At 37.5% G+C, this 18,111-nt stretch overlaps 1 protein-coding gene across 1 annotated transcript in view; it reads right to left on the minus strand.

Moving 5' to 3' along the window:
- Window positions 1-18,111, minus strand: part of cacng2a (calcium channel, voltage-dependent, gamma subunit 2a) — a 104,789-nt gene that overhangs the window by 25,052 nt on the left and 61,626 nt on the right. The window contains exon 2 of the mRNA XM_082143303.1: window positions 12,487-12,570. Coding sequence (XP_081999429.1) covers window positions 12,487-12,570 — 84 coding nt within the window. The remainder of the gene's footprint in view (window positions 1-12,486; window positions 12,571-18,111) is intronic.

Raw genomic sequence — 18,111 nt, forward strand, 5'->3', positions numbered from 1 at the left:
GTGATGCATATAACATGTTAAACCATAACATGCTGTGTAGCGTGGTCAAAATGAATCTTCAACTTCAGCTATACTTGTAGTTTAAATAATTTAAACATGCTTTTGTGGGCTTTGCAACTCCTAGTACAATAGTCTCTTTTGTTGTTGTATTTTTTACACAGTGCTGAAAGTCATATGGTGACTGTGAAACACAGTAGACTTCACTTACATGCTTTTATGGTGAAATTGTTCCTTTTTCGTGTCAACCCATGTTTATTTTGACCATGAACAATGCACTGTCACTTTAATTCAGCATGAGCAGCACAGCTAAATAGTTCTGAGCCAAAAAACAAAAAACAAAAAAAAGTGTGTTGTGTGAAATGGGCCCTACAGCTCCTTTTTTATTTTTTATTTATAGCCTAGAAAACATTAAAGTAATTGATATACTTACTCCAAGCCAATCATCCTGTATTTACCTTTTTCAATTGCTATAAAGTCTTTTATCTGTCCATTAATGACCATTACATATCCACTAATACCTTAAAACACTCGAATCATTAACCAAACCTGGTCAGATTCCTCACTTTTTTAAATTCAAAGTCCTCCACCTATTTCCATTGAGCTCCACTGATCTCTATCACAGTGTGCAGTATCATCCTACATTTCGTGCCTCTTGAGCCCAATAAGCGGCTGCTGCGGTCCCGGTAATGCTGGGAATCTGGTACAGTACACAGTGATGCAATTCACATGACCAACTGTGATCTAAATATATCAATAATGCAGAGCATGGCCTTTGCTATTATGACCATGGATCCGCCGGCTGGGCATGTGGAATCTCTATAAGCTAAGCGATGTCATATCAGGTGACACAGGCAGTGGCCTGCACTCTCATGTGTGTGTGCATGGGTGTGTGTGTGTGTGCTCCATGCCCAGGGCCTGAGGCTTCAGTGGCATGTGCCCCATCCCCCCTGCCAGCCCTATGATGGATTGTCATGTTTGGAGTAAGAAAATGACAGAGCGCCAGGAAGAAAGAAAGGTTAAAAAAAGAGGTGGCGAGGGAATGAGGATTAATTAAATCCCCGCTCGTACCGGTGATCAGGCCGGATGGTGGGCCTGATGGTGTCAGATGGTGTCTTCCTCTTTTATTGCAGGCTACTATAGCAGCAGTCCATCCTCTGCCTTGAGCTAACCTACTGCAGCCTCCGCACATGCAAACCCGTTGCTGTTCGGCCAGCCTCATTGATTTTATCGGCCAGTGTTTTGGTATGTGTGTCTGTGTGTGTGTGTCTGGGTCATCCAGTCACAGCCAGTTTTGGCCACACCGTGGGCCCGTGAGGGGGAGAGCCATACAGACACTGATACTCCAGAGCACCTGCTGGTAGTCGACATGTTCAGCAGTTCACACCATCGTGATAACTAATGTAAAAAAACACTTTGTGTTTATGATAAAACTTACAAAAGCTTTGTCTTTATGAAACTTATGTGTCCCTGTTGTGAAATTCTTTATTTTTGTTGTGATACAATTTTATTTAGTGTAGTTTAATGCAAAAGTGTCATACTTATTCAAACTAGAGGGGGAGATGTTTTCAGGCGAGCTGAAAGTTCAGCTTCCTCAAAAATAATACTTTTAAATGAATAATTAAAATCTGTACTGGGTCAGGATTTGAACCTATGTCCACTTGTACTCTAAACGAATCATATATCATTTTAATAATTTTTTCTTTCATTTTGTCAGAGCAGGGCTTTTCAAACTTCATGTTAAAAAATCCTTTTTGTGCGAGTAAAAATAAGAAGTGTAATAAACACACACACAGCATTTATTTGACCACATTAGTATAATAAAACAGTAATATTGTGAAATATTATTAAAACTTAAAATATCTGTTTTGAAATATAATTTGTTCCTGTAATGGCAAGGCTGAATTTTCAGAATAATTTTCAGTGTCACATGAGCCTCCACAGAAATCATTCTAATATGCTAATTTGCTGCTCAAGAAACATTTATTTTAATTATCAATGCTGAAAACAGTTTATCAAAACTTAACCAAAACATGTAACCAGTCTTTTGAAATCAAATAGTAATTTTTGGGTGAATTTGAATGTGTAAAAATGCATACATTAATTCTGACAGCCCTAAAAATCTATAGTACTTAGTACAAAACCAAAATTAACCCTAGTCATAGGCAGTGGTGGATACAGAACGTCATTAATAGGTGGGCCTGGTGAATATACGGAGGGGCCTCGGTTTTTTAAGCTTATAGCTACACGCCTGATAAATATGTCAACAATAGCAGATCGGTACTTCGGTAGTGAATCTAAATAGGCCTATGCCTTGTACTCATGTCAGTCAGCCCTCCCGGCTGCTTTAAACCTGAAGGTCATCTGTCTGTCATTACACGCGACTCGCATGTAGACTATCACAACGTTAAGTCAGTGCGCGCACGGAGAACGTGTGGCCGACCCGTAAAAATAATAAATTTTTATTTTGTAGCTATTTTTCGTAGCTACTGTACATAAATGTCCTTAGGAAACTATTAAAATGAAATTATTAATTAATTAATTATTATTATTATTAAAATTAAAAACGTAAATTGATTGGGTGGGCCACCGGTCAATCTGGGTGGGCACGTGAATCCCATAAATCCCACGCCCATAAATCCGCGCCTGGTCATATGGCACCATGTTAGGACCACCCTCTCAAAATGAATGGGTGCATGATCCCCCTTGTTTAATGGTCAATGTTAGTAGTATATTTTAAACAGAAACAGGCTAAAGCTAATGGCTAATGCTGTGGCTCTCATTAGCTGGATGAAGGCAAAACAAAATTGCAGTGAAAAAGAGAGAAGGCATGGCGTAGAGTGCATAAAAGAATACATGTGAAATTAATTCAGACATTATCTCTTTTACCTTTTTCACCCTTATTACTCCTCTCTGTCTGTCTCTAACACCCTCTTGTCCCTGCTACCAGCTGGTTCACTTTCTCAAAATCTCTCTCTCGCTCTCACTCTCTCAGTCCCTCTTATTCCTTCTTTTTCGTCCTCCCCTCCCCCTCCTCACAGCGCTGTTTGGTCCTGTGGAAGATTGCAGCTCTGACACGGCATGATCTAAAAACCCACTGGCGCTTCAGAATGCTTCAGCACTCTTATATAACAGTGTGTGGATGTGTGAAATGCCTGATTCCACTGCCTAGGCTACATACCCATGATCACTCCAGCAAAGAGAAGCCTGCCACTGATAGGGCCTGTGTGAAAGTGTGTGTGTGCTTGTGTGTTTGTAGATGATGTGCTGTTACTATGTCGTATATTTCTTTCATGATTACCCTCAGCGAGCGTACACCCGTGGGTGCTTGAGAATCAGTGCAGAATTCCCTCATAATAAAATGTGCATGAATCCATACAGTAATTTTGTATGTAAGTATGCAAATGATGGGCTCTAAAAATACAGGCATGAATATACATGCGCTTTTATGTGCAGTGTTAGAACAGATGTGAACACTGAGCTGTTTTTTATTTCCCCCGGTTTTCCCCAAATCTTAATTTGCACTGTGTGGTTTTTCAAAAAACGTCAGTTCTTTGGTGTATCGCTGAACAGTATGACGCTTTCTATGACATCACTTATGTGTCACTTCACTAATGTGGCTCCTCGGTTGAAGCTCTGATTCTTTACATAACGTTTTCACGAGTGGTGGAGATGAGAGCATCCAAACCACAGTGACTACTAAAGCACAAGTCATGATACTATCTGAAATCTCACTTCTAAATGCATAAAAAATGATCCTATTCAGATTTAGCCCAAAAGCTCCTCCAAATGTTTGTAAGGGAGTGAGTTGTTGAGAAGATTTTAGTAAAAGATGCCGTTGTTATGCAAGACCCCAAAGCAATTCCACTAGCCGTGAAAATTATTGGTACTTTCTTTGGTGCCCAATTAGAAATGATAGAAAATCACTTTAATATTTAGTATATTTCAGTATTCAGGCTAAATTCAGAATACCATACTTGCATGCTAACCTCTTCACAAAAAAGATGGTTCTTTAAAGGTTCTTTTACACGTAGTAACAGTTCTATTTAGTACCGTATCATCCTGAAGAACCCTTTATATGCTGAAATGGTTCTTTGTGTTAGAGTTCAGGGTTCTTTATTCCCACCTTATTGTTTTTCAAATCTGTAACTGCCAAAGCCTCCTCATTACTGATTTTCTGGAGCTCAGCTATACAACTAAAGTTACTACACAGACTGTCAACATACTCTCAACAGGTAAATTATTTCTTTCTTAAAATGTCTATAAATTATAACTTTAAAAATTGTAACAATCATTTCCTAACAATCATGTTTTTAGTTTTTTTACTTTAACAGAAAATGTAAGTGTGAGCAGCTTTGTTCAGTTAAGGATACTCCTCTTCTCCACAAAGTAAGTAACAGAGATATGGAATTTATGATTCATATTGTTTGAATTTTTTTTTTTATTATGGCTTTATGCCTAAACATACACAGTCACAAAAAACATTAAAGCTATACCATGACTTTAATACACTTTTTCCTTTAATATGGTAAAGGGCTCATTCTGTCCATTTTTGCTAATTTTGGCCTTCATGAACATAATTGTTTTTACATAATCAAATGGAAGAGACACAATGTAACTCTAAATTGTGTATTTCAGATGCTGTCACGTATCATAACCTCATCATCTGCTGAGATAAACTGCCACTCAGAATACACACATAACGAAGGACGTAAAGACATCATAGAGGATTGTGAAAATATTTCACTGAAACTTGGTCTTCATTACATCTACATCTTGTTCAATGTCAATTGTTATTTATTAATGTATTCAGCTAACCTCTGTTGTTAGAGCACTGTAATTATTGCTACAATCTGCCATGTCAATAAAAAGTACCTAATTGACACAACATGCTGTTTTGTTTTAATGTAAAACCCAAATAGAGGCAACAAGATATAAGACCAGGCAGATAGAAAAAAAAAAATAGAAAATAAATCATAAATAATTTATATATATATATATATATATATATAAAAATTAATAATAGTAATATTAATAATATGAAGATACTAATATACTAATATTAATGAAAATAAGTATTGTTGAAAAGGTTATTTATAACATCATTAAGGTTTTATATAGCACTTTCAAAGCATGGTTCTTTATGGAACCTTGGCACCAAAAAGGGTTCTGCTACTGCTACAAGCCGAAGAACCCTAATTCCGTACTGTTTAGAACCATTTTTCTTAAGAGTATACTATTACTATTTCTGCTGTTTAGCCAGTTGTGTACTACAAATATTGTTGGATCTCATGACTAATTGATTGTGATGTTCCTTATTGTAAGTCACTTTGGATAAAAGCTTCTGCTAAATGTAAGTGTAAATATAGCAGTAAGAGTAGAATGGTAGTATGCTGTTCCAAATTCAGCCTTGGTCTTAATCATGAGAATATGTGACCCTGGACCACAAAATCAGTCTTATGTGTAATTTTTTTTTTTTTTTTGAGATGTATACATCATCTGAAAGCTGAATACATAATCTTTCCATTGATATTAGGTTTGTTAGGATATGGCAATATTTGGCCTAGATACAACTATTTGAAAATCTGGAAACTGAGGGTGCAGAAAAATCGAAATATTGAGAAAATCGCCTTTAAAGTTGTCCATTTCTATTGGCGATTGTGCTGCATCCACTCACAAAAATAATTTTTTTATATATTTAAGGTGGGAAATTTACAAAATATCTTCATGGATCATGATCTTTACTTAATATCCTGATGATTTTTGGCATAAAAGAAAAATCGATAATTTTGACCCATACAATGTTTTGTTGGCTATTGCCACAAATATACCCGTGCGACTTAAGACTGGTTTTGTGATCCAGGGTCACATATGGTAATTAATGTATTTTAAATTACATATCACATTATATTGCCAAAGCTAAAATTGATCAAATCAAACATTTCCCTTTGTGTTTTCAGTCAGCCTTTAGTTAGCAAGCTAACAGCTAAGCCTACATGTTTAGCATAGCGTTAACTGGTAAAGAAAAGCTATCATATAAGATATATAAACAGTGCAAAAGTGACAATACAGACATTTATAATGTTTCAAAAGATTTCTATATCAAATAAATGCATTTTTTTTTCTAAAAGTGTCCTGATAAAAAAAAAAAAAAAATGTATCAGGCTTTCCACATGAATAACAACTGTTCTCAACATTGATAATGATAAGAAATGTTTCTTGAGCAGCAAATCATCATATTAGAATGATTTATGGATTGTGTGACTCTGAAGACTGGAGTAATAATGCTGAATTCAGCTTTACATCACAGGAATAAATTACATTTTATAATATATTAAAATAGAAAACAGTTATTTTAAAGTGTAATAATATTTATTACCGGCCCCAAACTTTTGAACTGTATAATCTCTTTGCAGGCTTACATTTGTAATCAAAACTCCCATTGCAAATCAGGTTTATTGGCAAAATTTACAGACTTTCAGCTGTTTGCAATGAACAAATCAAAGAAAAGTAATTGAAATTGCTCAACACAACATGTGTTTCAATGGTTTCCTCAAATTTAACTGAAAATGCAACTTTTAATGACTTCCGTAGTCTTAAAATGATTCAACCCCCTGAATAGAATCCCTCACAACAGCACAAATCTGCAAAACAGGTGTTGTTAGTGTGGGTTTGAGGGTTCAGAAAAGCCCTCGAGTGACTGCAAAGGCCTGCAGTAAGATTTGGTGGCAACATGCACTGCGGTTTCAGCTTACACAGTAAGGCGAGTACTAAACGCATGCGGTTTCCATGCCAGAACTACAAGACGTACACCAGTAATGACGCAAAAGCACAAGAAAAGTGCTCAAAATTATATAAATAAGCCATAGAAGTTTTGGGATTCTGCTTTGTATGTCTGGAGGAAGAAGAATGAAGCATCTGCTGAAAAGGACACTCTGTCTACAGTTAAGCATGGTGGTGCTCAGTGATGCTCTGGGGCTGCTTTGCATCCTCTGGCACTGGAAACCAGCAGCGTGTGGAAGGCAAGATGGATTCATTGAAGTATCAGGAAATCTTAGGAGAAAACGTCATGCCATCAGTGAGGAAGCTGAAGCTTGTCCGTCATTAGACCTTCCAACAGGTCAATGATCCCAAGCATATTCCTCATTTCCACCAAGGCCATTGCTCATGAGGAATGGGCTAAGATTCCTCAGAAACGCTGCCAGAAGCTGGTGTCTGGTTAGACATCTTGGTTGCAGCAGGTCATAACAGCAAAAGTGTGTTCTACTAAGTACTAAAGATGCTTGCCAGGAAGGGGTTGAATAATTTTAAGACTGCAGAAGTCATTAAAAGTTGCATTTTCAGTTGAATTTGGGGAAAGCACTTGAAACATTTGTTGTGTTGAGCTATTTTGATTACTTTTGTTTGATTTGTTCATTGCAAACAGCTGTTCATTACAAAAGTCTGTAAATTTTGCAATAAATGTGATTTGCAATGGGGGTTGAATAATTTCGATTACAACTGTATATTAACAAATACTCTGTATTACAACATGCTTTTTCAACAAGCAAATATCAATGCTAAAAGTGCACTTGCACTACCTATTCAGCTAGTCAGTTCTTGTGGCAATGCATATAGCGCATGTCCTATATGCAGTGACTGGACTGCTCTTGAAGGATTCAGAACAACTTGGTAGTTAAGGTTAGCTAAAACACCCATTTTATACCCACAATGTTTGTTACCTTGTATTGGTAAAAATAAAGAAAATGTAAATGCATGACTTACTTTTTGAAACCTACACCACTGTATCTGCTCACTTTGTAGATCTCCAGTCACTCAGGACACAGTTGGTGACCAAAGTTACTACAGAACAGATGTCTAAGAGGATAAGACATAGACAGGCAAGGAGAAGAAAAGTAGGAAGAAGAGGAGAGAAAGTGAGAGAGACAGAAAACTGACCTATATAAGAAAGAGGCTGAAATATTTATGGAAGTAAGTGTCCTAATTCACAAGCCACTGGGAGCGTTGCGGCCTATTCGTCCAATTGCAGCTAAGGAAAAGGACAAACACACATGCGTTCATATATACTGTACGTGCACACACACACTCAGAGCGTGTAAGGTCTGCGGTAGTTCTCTGTCCCGGCTTGCATGTTAACTCGACCACTCCTTGTCCACTAGTCCCACTATTCTCCCCTTTCTCTGGGTGTCGTTCTTTGAGCGGTTTGAACTTGTTATCACAACTGTCTTTATTGCTAAACATATGGGAAGGCACAAGTGATCAAAGCACCAAGACTCATTGGCAAGGCTTTATCTGTGGAGTTAGCATGCAATGTGACTGACTCTGCACCCACCCAGCAGCCCAAAGCGCGAGACATGCTTGGACAGATCCGACTCAGACGTTCAGATTGAGACCTGGGCGCTCAGAAATTGAATGCATCATTATGACACTGTCGATTAACGATCAACCGCAATGGGGTCAATGCTGCCGCATAACTGCGTAACCTGCGCTGTTTAAATGCATGAGCTATAATCACAGGCTTAGTGAAGATTCAATTACAGCAGGTCAGGCACCTGTTTGGGGTGATGCATGAAGCTTTGATACCGAAGAAGGCTATACTGAGATAATTGTATGGTCTTTTATCTGATATCATCATCTAACCAATGGGTGTTCGGTTAAGTAGGTTAAACGGTTCTGACTGGATGGGCAAATGCTCTGAAGGATGAGCCTGATTCCTTGGCTGTGATTCTAAGGCTCTTGGCTGTACATGACATTCTAATATATTATTATTGCTAAATGTTACAGTCTGAGCTGATATAAACAAGAAGTAACATAGTTGAAAATGTTATATGTTCATTTGGATCAGTTAGTGGTCATTCAGCTGGACGGAGCATACGTGAATAACACAAAACTGTGTGTTTTACTTGACACAGCATTTCAAAAACCTGGTGTTCATGGTGATGCGTCACAACGGCCATGCTTAGTTATTAATTGTCAGTGTTTTTGTTTATTTATACGGAACAAATGTATTTACATTGTGATTTACACATTCTGCATAGTTAAGTTTACTTTACTGTGCATGTGCATAATTTTGACTATGATTGGATTATTCAAAACATTTATTTTCTTTATATATTCTATATACATAAAATTGTTGGTAAGGCTCTTTTGCTTCAGCATGCATGTTTATAGAACAAATGGGGGTAAAAGTGGGAAACTTCTGTGTGTGCTGATTGTAATTTAAAATTCGTTTTATAAAATAAGTTTATATTGATATATATTTAATATAATAATAATACTTATATTACTGCAGCGGGAGAAGTGCATGATCCAAGTTGTCCAAAACATTAGATTTGCTTTATAATAAGCACTTCAAAACTAACTCATAAGCTTGCAGTTTAAAGTGGCTTGTCCTCCTGTCAGATGCTTCTGCTGTTTAATGCATTGAGACCTTTTTTCCTCAGCGCATAATTTACATTTTACGGTTGTATCATTATCTATAAATATTAAAGGTCACACAAGTATTTCCATTTTGCATAATGGCTCATTCTGACAGCAAGCGAGTCTCTGTTACACTTCAATAAAGGAGTTGCGGACCACGCAAACAAATGGATTGTAATAGCCTAGTGTTCATTTCAGTAACAAAATCTATGACAAAAAAACGTTGTTGATGACCTTTTTTTCCGGGACTAAGGGCAACCTCACACTACAGGACTGTAAGACTACCTGAACTGCTGTGGTGCTGCCAGTTTAAGTTTTCTTGTCATCTGTCGTCGTCTTGTCATAGGGGACAGCAACGCACAACCTAACGCTTTTTGACTTTCTCAGTTTGTGTAAATCTACTTAGGGTTTAGAGTATTTATTTTTTCCCACATTAATTTCCCACGTCTAGTACAATTATGTGGTTTTGTTTTATAAATACAGTGTATACTTTTTTCTTGATATACCCCGAAAGAATGGAAGTGAAATGTGACAACATGCCCCATTGGTGGGGCACATTGTAACATGACCATATGACAGCTTAAAATGCTATCTGATCTTATCTAAAAATATATATAAAAGACAAACTAAAATACTTTCTCAGTAAAATACAATTATTACCTTTTTCAGATAAAATAATGGCATTTTTTAATAATTAAAAAATTTGACAACGAACACACCAGAAAACACAGCCATACAACATAGTTCAAAACATAATAATAATTAATCATTTCTAAACATTGACTCTGTCTTTATTCACCTTTTTCTCATGTTTTCTCAATAGAATTCATAAAAGTATAGAATAGAATAGCATAGTTCTAATAGGGGCACATTGTAACGCAGTGTTACAACATGCCTCACCTGCACAACTAGGATTTAAACCCGGCGAGTGTCTTCTGCTTGAACTATTTCGTTTGTTAAATGACAGATATAAGATTAAAATAGAGATTAAATTAAATTAGAAAATAACATAAGTAAGAAATTTACTTTTGCTATGGTTAAATAAAAGTTCAGTGATATCTTCCAAAGATTTCTGAATTTTGGCACAATTTCTTCTCTATAATATAGTGTTGATATGGCAACTTGTTAAAACACTTAGTTTTGTCATGCTAGCATGTGTGGAAGTATTTAAAACAAGGGTGTTACAACTAGCCCCATGTTAGGTTGTGCCCCGCTCTCCCCTACTACACAACACAACGCTGACGAGGTGCACAAACTACCAGAAATTTGGTCAAGAGGCAATCCTGACCAACAGAGGGGGAAATAAACATGTTCTCAAATAAATTCAAGCGAGAAATTCACGCAAGTGATTATGAGAGCTTTCCATTTATACCATCTGCAATGTGATTGGCTGGATTAGTTCCACCTTGTCGTTGCATTGCACGCACTACAAGATTCACATGGTGATAATATCAAATGATCCGGGGGTTTTGTCGCAGACCTTGGAAATCTGTCTGCGACAGCAAAATCCAGCCAAAAGTCATGTAGCATAAGCTGATGATGAAGAAGATGATGACGAGATGACACCAACGTCATTAAATGATAACTGCTGTACCAAAAACATACCGAACCGTGACTTCAAAAGTCACAATTGCAAACTGTTACCCTCCTAGTATGTTTTACTTAAAATCCTTTAATCATCAGTAATTTCGTTGACAACATTAACACTGCTTTAGCACTTATTCAGCCAGTCCAAAAACAGTCCCAATGGGCCAGGACGCGCCCTGTAAATCCAGCTCTTAGACTAATTTTTCCTCTCTCTCTCCAGTCTGCCATTGTCCTCTTCCACAACAGTTCCAGAATCTTTAATTACTCTTGGTTGTTACCATGTTGTTTCCAGTCAATTCAGGCCCTTGTTTTGATGACAGTAACTGATAGTCCTGCTTGTGAGTTTAGGATTGATGCGTGTGGCTTGTTTGACACTCACTTCCCGGGTCTGCTTGCGCAGACGAAAAAAGAGTGGAAATCAATGTTCTGTGTTTACGAGGGAGCCAGTGTACTGTAATCGGGCCTAGTTGAGCTGTACTGTACGAGCTAGAGTCTGCCGCTGCTGAGAGTCTAAACAGAGTGAGGAAACATTCACACTCTCCCGCAGAGACAACAGACCATCCTTACACAGCTGAACAGCATGAGAAAACCAAAGATAGGTGGAACAAAGCAAAAACTAGGATATTACTTGAAATACATCTCTATTGCAGTCATTTAGCATGAGAGACATTTCACTGCCAGCAACAGCTGGGAAGTAATAACCAGGCCCAGACAGAATCTATTTTTTTTATTTTTTTATTTAAGTATTGATTGCATTTTTTACTCATTTTTGTTGTTGGTGGGAAATCTGCTGAATTTTGTGAAAAGAATTGACAGTAAACATGGTAAAATGACAGTTATATTACTGCATTGTTATTGGTAGCTAAAATGACCCATTTAATATTTTAATAGAGTTTTAATATTTGATTACATTTTAATTAAAAGAACTAAGAACAAGAATAACTATTTATTTAAACAGCGGTTAGAGTACTGCATTCCTATTTGTAGCTGAAAGCTAAAATAATCCACAATATTTAATATTTTAATTATTAGTACAATTTTAATATTTGATTACTTTTTTAATAAAACATTTAAAAGAATTACTATTTTTTAAACAGCTAGTGGTTAGAGTACTACATTCCTATTGGTGTCTAAAAGTTAAAATATCCAGCACATTTTATAATTTTAATTTGAATAATAATACAATTGTAAAACTTTTCCAATTTTTTTAAAATTATTAGCAAATAATATATTTAAGTCTGTGAATCATGGGAAACCTGCAGAGTTTTGCGGGCCTGGAAATAACCTTCCCCAAACTTTTTTTCCCCAAAGATTGTATGTAGTTTAAGGATCCCCCCCACCCCAGCAGTTGCTTCAGCAGTAACAGCACTTGGGCAAAAATAGCATATCTGGTACTATTTGAAATGCCTCACAGATTGAACAAGGAAGAACAAGATGGTGAGAACATGAATACTGTCACAGAAACACTAAGGAGGCACTCACGTAAGAAGTACTCTGAGGCATCTGCTTCATAATCTGTGTCTTCTGGAAAGTGATCTATCTGCTTACACAATCCTTTGAAGTTTCCTGTAAAAGAGAAACATAGTTGCAGAGTTAGGTTTGTGAATTCAAACACCACATTTCCACGTTTTGTATGAATTTATGCTCATTCAGAGGGCACCGAGGGACATGTAAGGATGTTCAGACCCAGCGCACATGCACTCGGGTTGGGCTCGGCTACTCAAGCGAGCCCGAGGATGCGGTTCGGAGCAGAGGCCTGTCGCGAGGCCTGTCGCGAGGCCACTCCAGCAGCAGGCGGTGGCTTGTAAACAAGAGCAGCACAGCTGGTGAAGACCTGGAGCTGCTCCAACCGCTGTGCTATGGGAAGCTCATCTCCTAATGTTCATTTTTTAAGCGTGCTAGAAGAACCTGACATGCTAACGCCCAGGTTCAGACACTTTTTGGCCTGCCCAGTGAGGAACCTGCCACCCTCCGCCACTGCTTTGGCCCGTAGCGCATTACAGGTCAGTCAAGGTGAACTGGAGATGTGGGCCTGCAAACAGCAGCGATTACCGCAGCCTTTGATGTGTGTGTGGACATAAACAACGGGCACGGCACCAGGAGCACAGTGCCAAGCTTATGAAGTTGTTCATCCAACCCCCCCGTTACCTCCCCACTCTCCCTCCTTCATCTCCCACTCTCTCTTTTCCGTCCTCCCATGTGTTTCTCTAATGATTTAATCAGTTTTTTCTTCTTCTTCATGGTGCCAGGTGTTACTGGGGATATTTTGGCTGGGAGGCAGAACATTAGTGGCATGCTTGGTGAGATGAGATGAGAGTAGAGGCCTATCAAAGAAGCTTTCATGTCGACAGATTTACACTAGTCTCTCTACTCCATACAGTCTGTTCCACTAGGCTTTCAGGTCGTGAAGAAAGATAACAGGCGAGCAGTACCTTCTGCTTTTACAGGGTTAGTCGATTAGGGTTTTTTTGTCTTGTTTTTTTGTCTTGTCTGTCAGTATTGGTTTTCACTTCAGTTTCAAGATGACAGCTTTTGCTTTAAGAAAATAGAATAATGCATTTGATAAGAATACTTTGAGGTGAAGTCTGTAATTTCTGTGCCACTAGTGTCATCAAACGGAATTGCAATCAAAATGACTGTTAAACCATTCTATAATACCTGGGCAAAAAGCTATCCGTTAGCATTCGCAGTCATCTCACTGGCTGCATGGCTGGAGCTGAAAATACATGATTTAAAATCTGCAAAACAGTTGTGTCTTGAAGCGAGTGGATATACAATTAGAGTTGTAAAATGTCATGTGACTAATCACTTGAGAACTGAAAAAGAACTATTCTGCTTGGCTGGTGGCACCACAAGAATGTGCACCCAAACCTGAGCGACTGTGCATGTGAAAGGTAACAGAGAGGGGGAAAATGTCTTGCTTTTTGACAGTCCTTGAAAAAGAATCGCCCACTGGTAAAAAATCTACTATAATATAATGAAATAATTGTGATTCACAAAAAATATTATTTTGTCAGAATACATAGCACCTTTTGAATTGTGCTCAATTACAGAAAGATAAATTAAGCCAGTGGTCCCAACCATTTTGACTCAAAAGCCCTTCAATGTCCAAAACAATCTTATAAGGCCATATACAGTAAGGTAAGACATGTCCTCCAGTTTTCCTACAATAATTATGATAAAGAAGCAGGGAAATAATCAGAAATCATAGTTATTAGTTTTAGTTTTAATTTGAATTAACTTAATTTAATGATGCCGTTTTAAAGGGTTAGTAATAATGTGTTCATTTGAATAATTGGGCCCTTGGAAGTTTGCTGAAGCCCTCCTGTGTCACGGCATTTTATTATACTAAAGGATTAGAATCAATTTCACCCATAAAGTGATAGTTCACCCAAAAAATTTAATTCTGTCATTCTGTTACTCACTAAAAGATTTTCTGTTTTTGTCCATACATTGGACCCCACATTCATTACCTAATAAAAATACAGAGTCAAAAATATATATGTTGTGTGTTTCACAGAAGAAAGTCATACAGGCTTGGAACAACATGATGGTGAGTCAATGATGACATAATTATATTTTTTGGGATAAACTATCTCTTTAAGTTTTGTCTCAATGTAAAAAGGCTGAAAATGTTTGCTAATAGATTTTATAGCAGTAGCAGCATCTTTTACTCTGTTGGATTTGTCAGTTATTGGATTTTATGCTGCTCGAAGCCATTTGAGGTTGACTTTAATGCAATAAATGAATAATAAGCAAGCTCAAATATAGCTAATGGCGTTATGGTCAGATTGATTCAGGGGTTCTGTGAGAAACCCAACAAATGCACAATGGTTGTGTTCGACACCTCTTAATCAACCGAGCATCAGATATGCAAGTGCTGAGTTTGTATGTTTGTGTATTTGTGATGTTCATTGCTCTGCTTCACCTTCCTGTGCTTTGGCTCACAATCAAACATTGCACATTGATTTCTATCAGTGAGCTCTGCGGCAATTAGCTGGAGCAGGGGTGGGAGAGGAGAGAGAGAGAGAGAGAGAGAGAGAGAGAGAGAGAGAGAGAGAGAGAGAGAGAGAGAGAGAGAGAGAGAGAGAGAGGGTGAAGATGAAAGGGAAGAGCAGGACGGAGTAGAAGGAAAAACCGAACAAAGATTACAAACATAGAATGAAAGGGAAAAGGTGGTTTCCTTGAGGTAAAACAGAGAATAAGATACTGTAAACAGTACAAATGTCCTGTTCATGTATGAAATGTTATGCACTTTAGGTTCTTTATGTGTCAAAATACATATATGATATTGTTCAAGTATCAAATTACGTATCTTTAATATCAGGACCTGATATTGACCATTTTACAATATTTTCATCTTTTCTGCTTCAGCTTATAATGTCTTTCACATACACAAATGATGATGTATAATGACAAACGGCTAAATTCATTAAATTGTTTTGCCATTTTTTGCATGTGGAATTGCATGCCACTTAAAGTGCAATTGCTGCATGCGCTGAAAATTTGTTTTATTCAAGTTATTGTGTTCAGAGTAAATCAGACTCATTAAAGACGGTTTCTTTACAAAAATAAATCAATAAATACAGTATTATAAAAATATGGCCCAGATTTACTAACAGCTTGTACCGGCATAAACACTCATATCGTGTTAAAAAACTAATGTTAGTATTTACTAAAGACACACACAGTGAAAAATTAGCGCTGAAAAGGCATGAACAGGGTTATTTTTTAGGCTGAACTTTTTGCATATGCATTTGTAAGAGTTTCCCTTTCAGACACAAAATTTACGGGAGGAGAATGTTTGAATAAATAATGCAACGCTATTTACTAAGATTTGCGGTAGTCAATTTACTGGTATTTGCACCATTATTTAACACCTAAAAAAGCATATCTTAACCCATTTAGCGCTTGACATGAATGTGATCGTTGCTGCTGAGGAGGCGCTGCCGAGAACAGAGAGCACGTGTTAGAATGGCGAGAATTTTCTCCTATTTCTCCTAAATTTTACACTATTTTTAGTTTGCTGCACCTGTGTTGTTAGTAGATTACCCGCACCTGATTATCATTGTCTCTGCTTGTTTGTGACCCTACGCTAAATTTGCTCTTGGTAGATTGTGTTAGTCAAAATGGAAATGAGATGATGGGTCTGTGTTCTTTAATTTGCACATTGTCAGTAGATCGACCGCAGAACTTTCCACTCCCATCTGCGCATTTATGAGGCTGCAGTCTCGCGCTAATTTGCTGTTTAGTATATCTGGCCCTATGTTTCCTATTTGGCTGGTGCAATTCATGTTGTATGCGGGAAACGGTTGTAAACATATTTTACCAATAGTTATTAATCAAATAATATAATCAAAAGATGGACAAGAGTCCCCTAACTCTTAACTCCCTTAACTCCTAGTGAGAAACAGAGAACAGCCATGCTTGTGTGTATATCTCAGAGACTTCATGAGGACTTCATAAAATGATACCGACATTAATGTCATGAATTAAGCGTCTATCACTAGCAAAGTTGAGTCTGAAGGTCTGAGTTGACCTTCCAGTTTCAAGAGCTGAGGAAGACTATGATCTGCATCGCTGATGTAGGGACAGAGTCCGTCTTATTTAATCACTGTAATGGTGGAGAGGGGTCGTTGTACCCATCCTATCTCGTGACGTGTAGATGAGCTATGCATTGCCCTCCTGCTTCAGTTCCTCATAAAGCATGCAATTATCATTATGCTTAAAAGAAGGGGGTCAGGGATGAAGAGAAGAGAGAGAGAAGGAGAGAGAGAGAGAGAGAGAAAGAGAGAGGGATTGGTAGGGAGGGAAAACAGCAAATTTATGAGTGCTTGTGCGGCAGAAACCCCCGGTCAGCCCACGCACTAGGCTTTCCCATTCGCCATCAGTCGATGAACCTCCATCTCTTGTGTTCTCCATTTCCTAGTCTTTTCTCTCTGTTCATGTCAGTGGATATTCGGTTTCCATAGACACTGCCTGAGAACTGAGGCTGCTTGGGTACAATCACATGTATGTGGGCGTTTTTTTCAACTACATGCACTTCTTTGGTGGATTTTTATTCAAATAAAATAACAGGTTTCTTATGAAGGTAACATTAAAACTGTCTTAAACTTAAACATGCATTTATTTTAGCTATTTGTCAAATGTCTTATATTATTTCTTTTTCTTTTGTCTCAGATCCACAATTTCAGCCTTGCAATATTTTTTTATGGAAATTCATATTTTATCATTTATAAACTGATCTAAACAAGGTGAAATAAAAATAAACCACTTCAATATTTATTTTGTGAAAATTATTTGATCCTGCCTGTCTGCCTTGTTTGATAAAAAAATATTTGATCAATATCTATCAGTCAATCCTTTCCACCACAACTAACAATTTTGACCCAGTAAAGTTTTTCTTCTTCTACTGTACTAATGGTTGAGTGGAAATACTATGAAATGTGATGAATGGAGGAATAAAAGAACAATAAGGGAAAATGTTGTAATAATTTTTGAATGCAGTATTTTTATTGTACAGGATTTCCAATTAAGCTAAATGCTTTAAAAACTTCGTTGTGTGTATTTATGAAATGTTACCTGTGAAATTAGCCTTAGCTTGGTAAAAGAGTCTGCCAGCTTAGTCTAACATTACTTCGACTACTGCTACTTCCGATTACTAACAAGAGAGAGTGCAAGTGTTTACACACGGCACCAAAAGTGCATGCCCATAGTTGATAACACACACACACACACACACACACACACACACACACACACACACACACACACACACACACACACACACACACACACACACACACACACACACACACACACACACACACACACACACACACACACACACACACACACACACACACAATGATATTAGTTTTGGATGTGGAAAAAAATGAAACTGTTTTTGAGAGATTAGGTATTTTATTAATGAATTCAGTTGGTGTTGAGATGTGAAGTTAATTCCAGCAAACTCTCCCTACAGCAATGTTTTCTTTCTATGTTCAAGCCATTGGGGCCTTTATGCACCTTCCCCTTAGTCTTCTCTCATCCGTCTCTCTAAGTAAGTGCTGGATTGTAAAGATGTACTGCGTGGGTTTTACTGCT

Source organism: Leuciscus leuciscus (assembly GCF_965113295.1).
Source record: "Leuciscus leuciscus genome assembly, chromosome: 1".
NCBI lineage: Eukaryota > Metazoa > Chordata > Actinopteri > Cypriniformes > Leuciscidae > Leuciscus > Leuciscus leuciscus.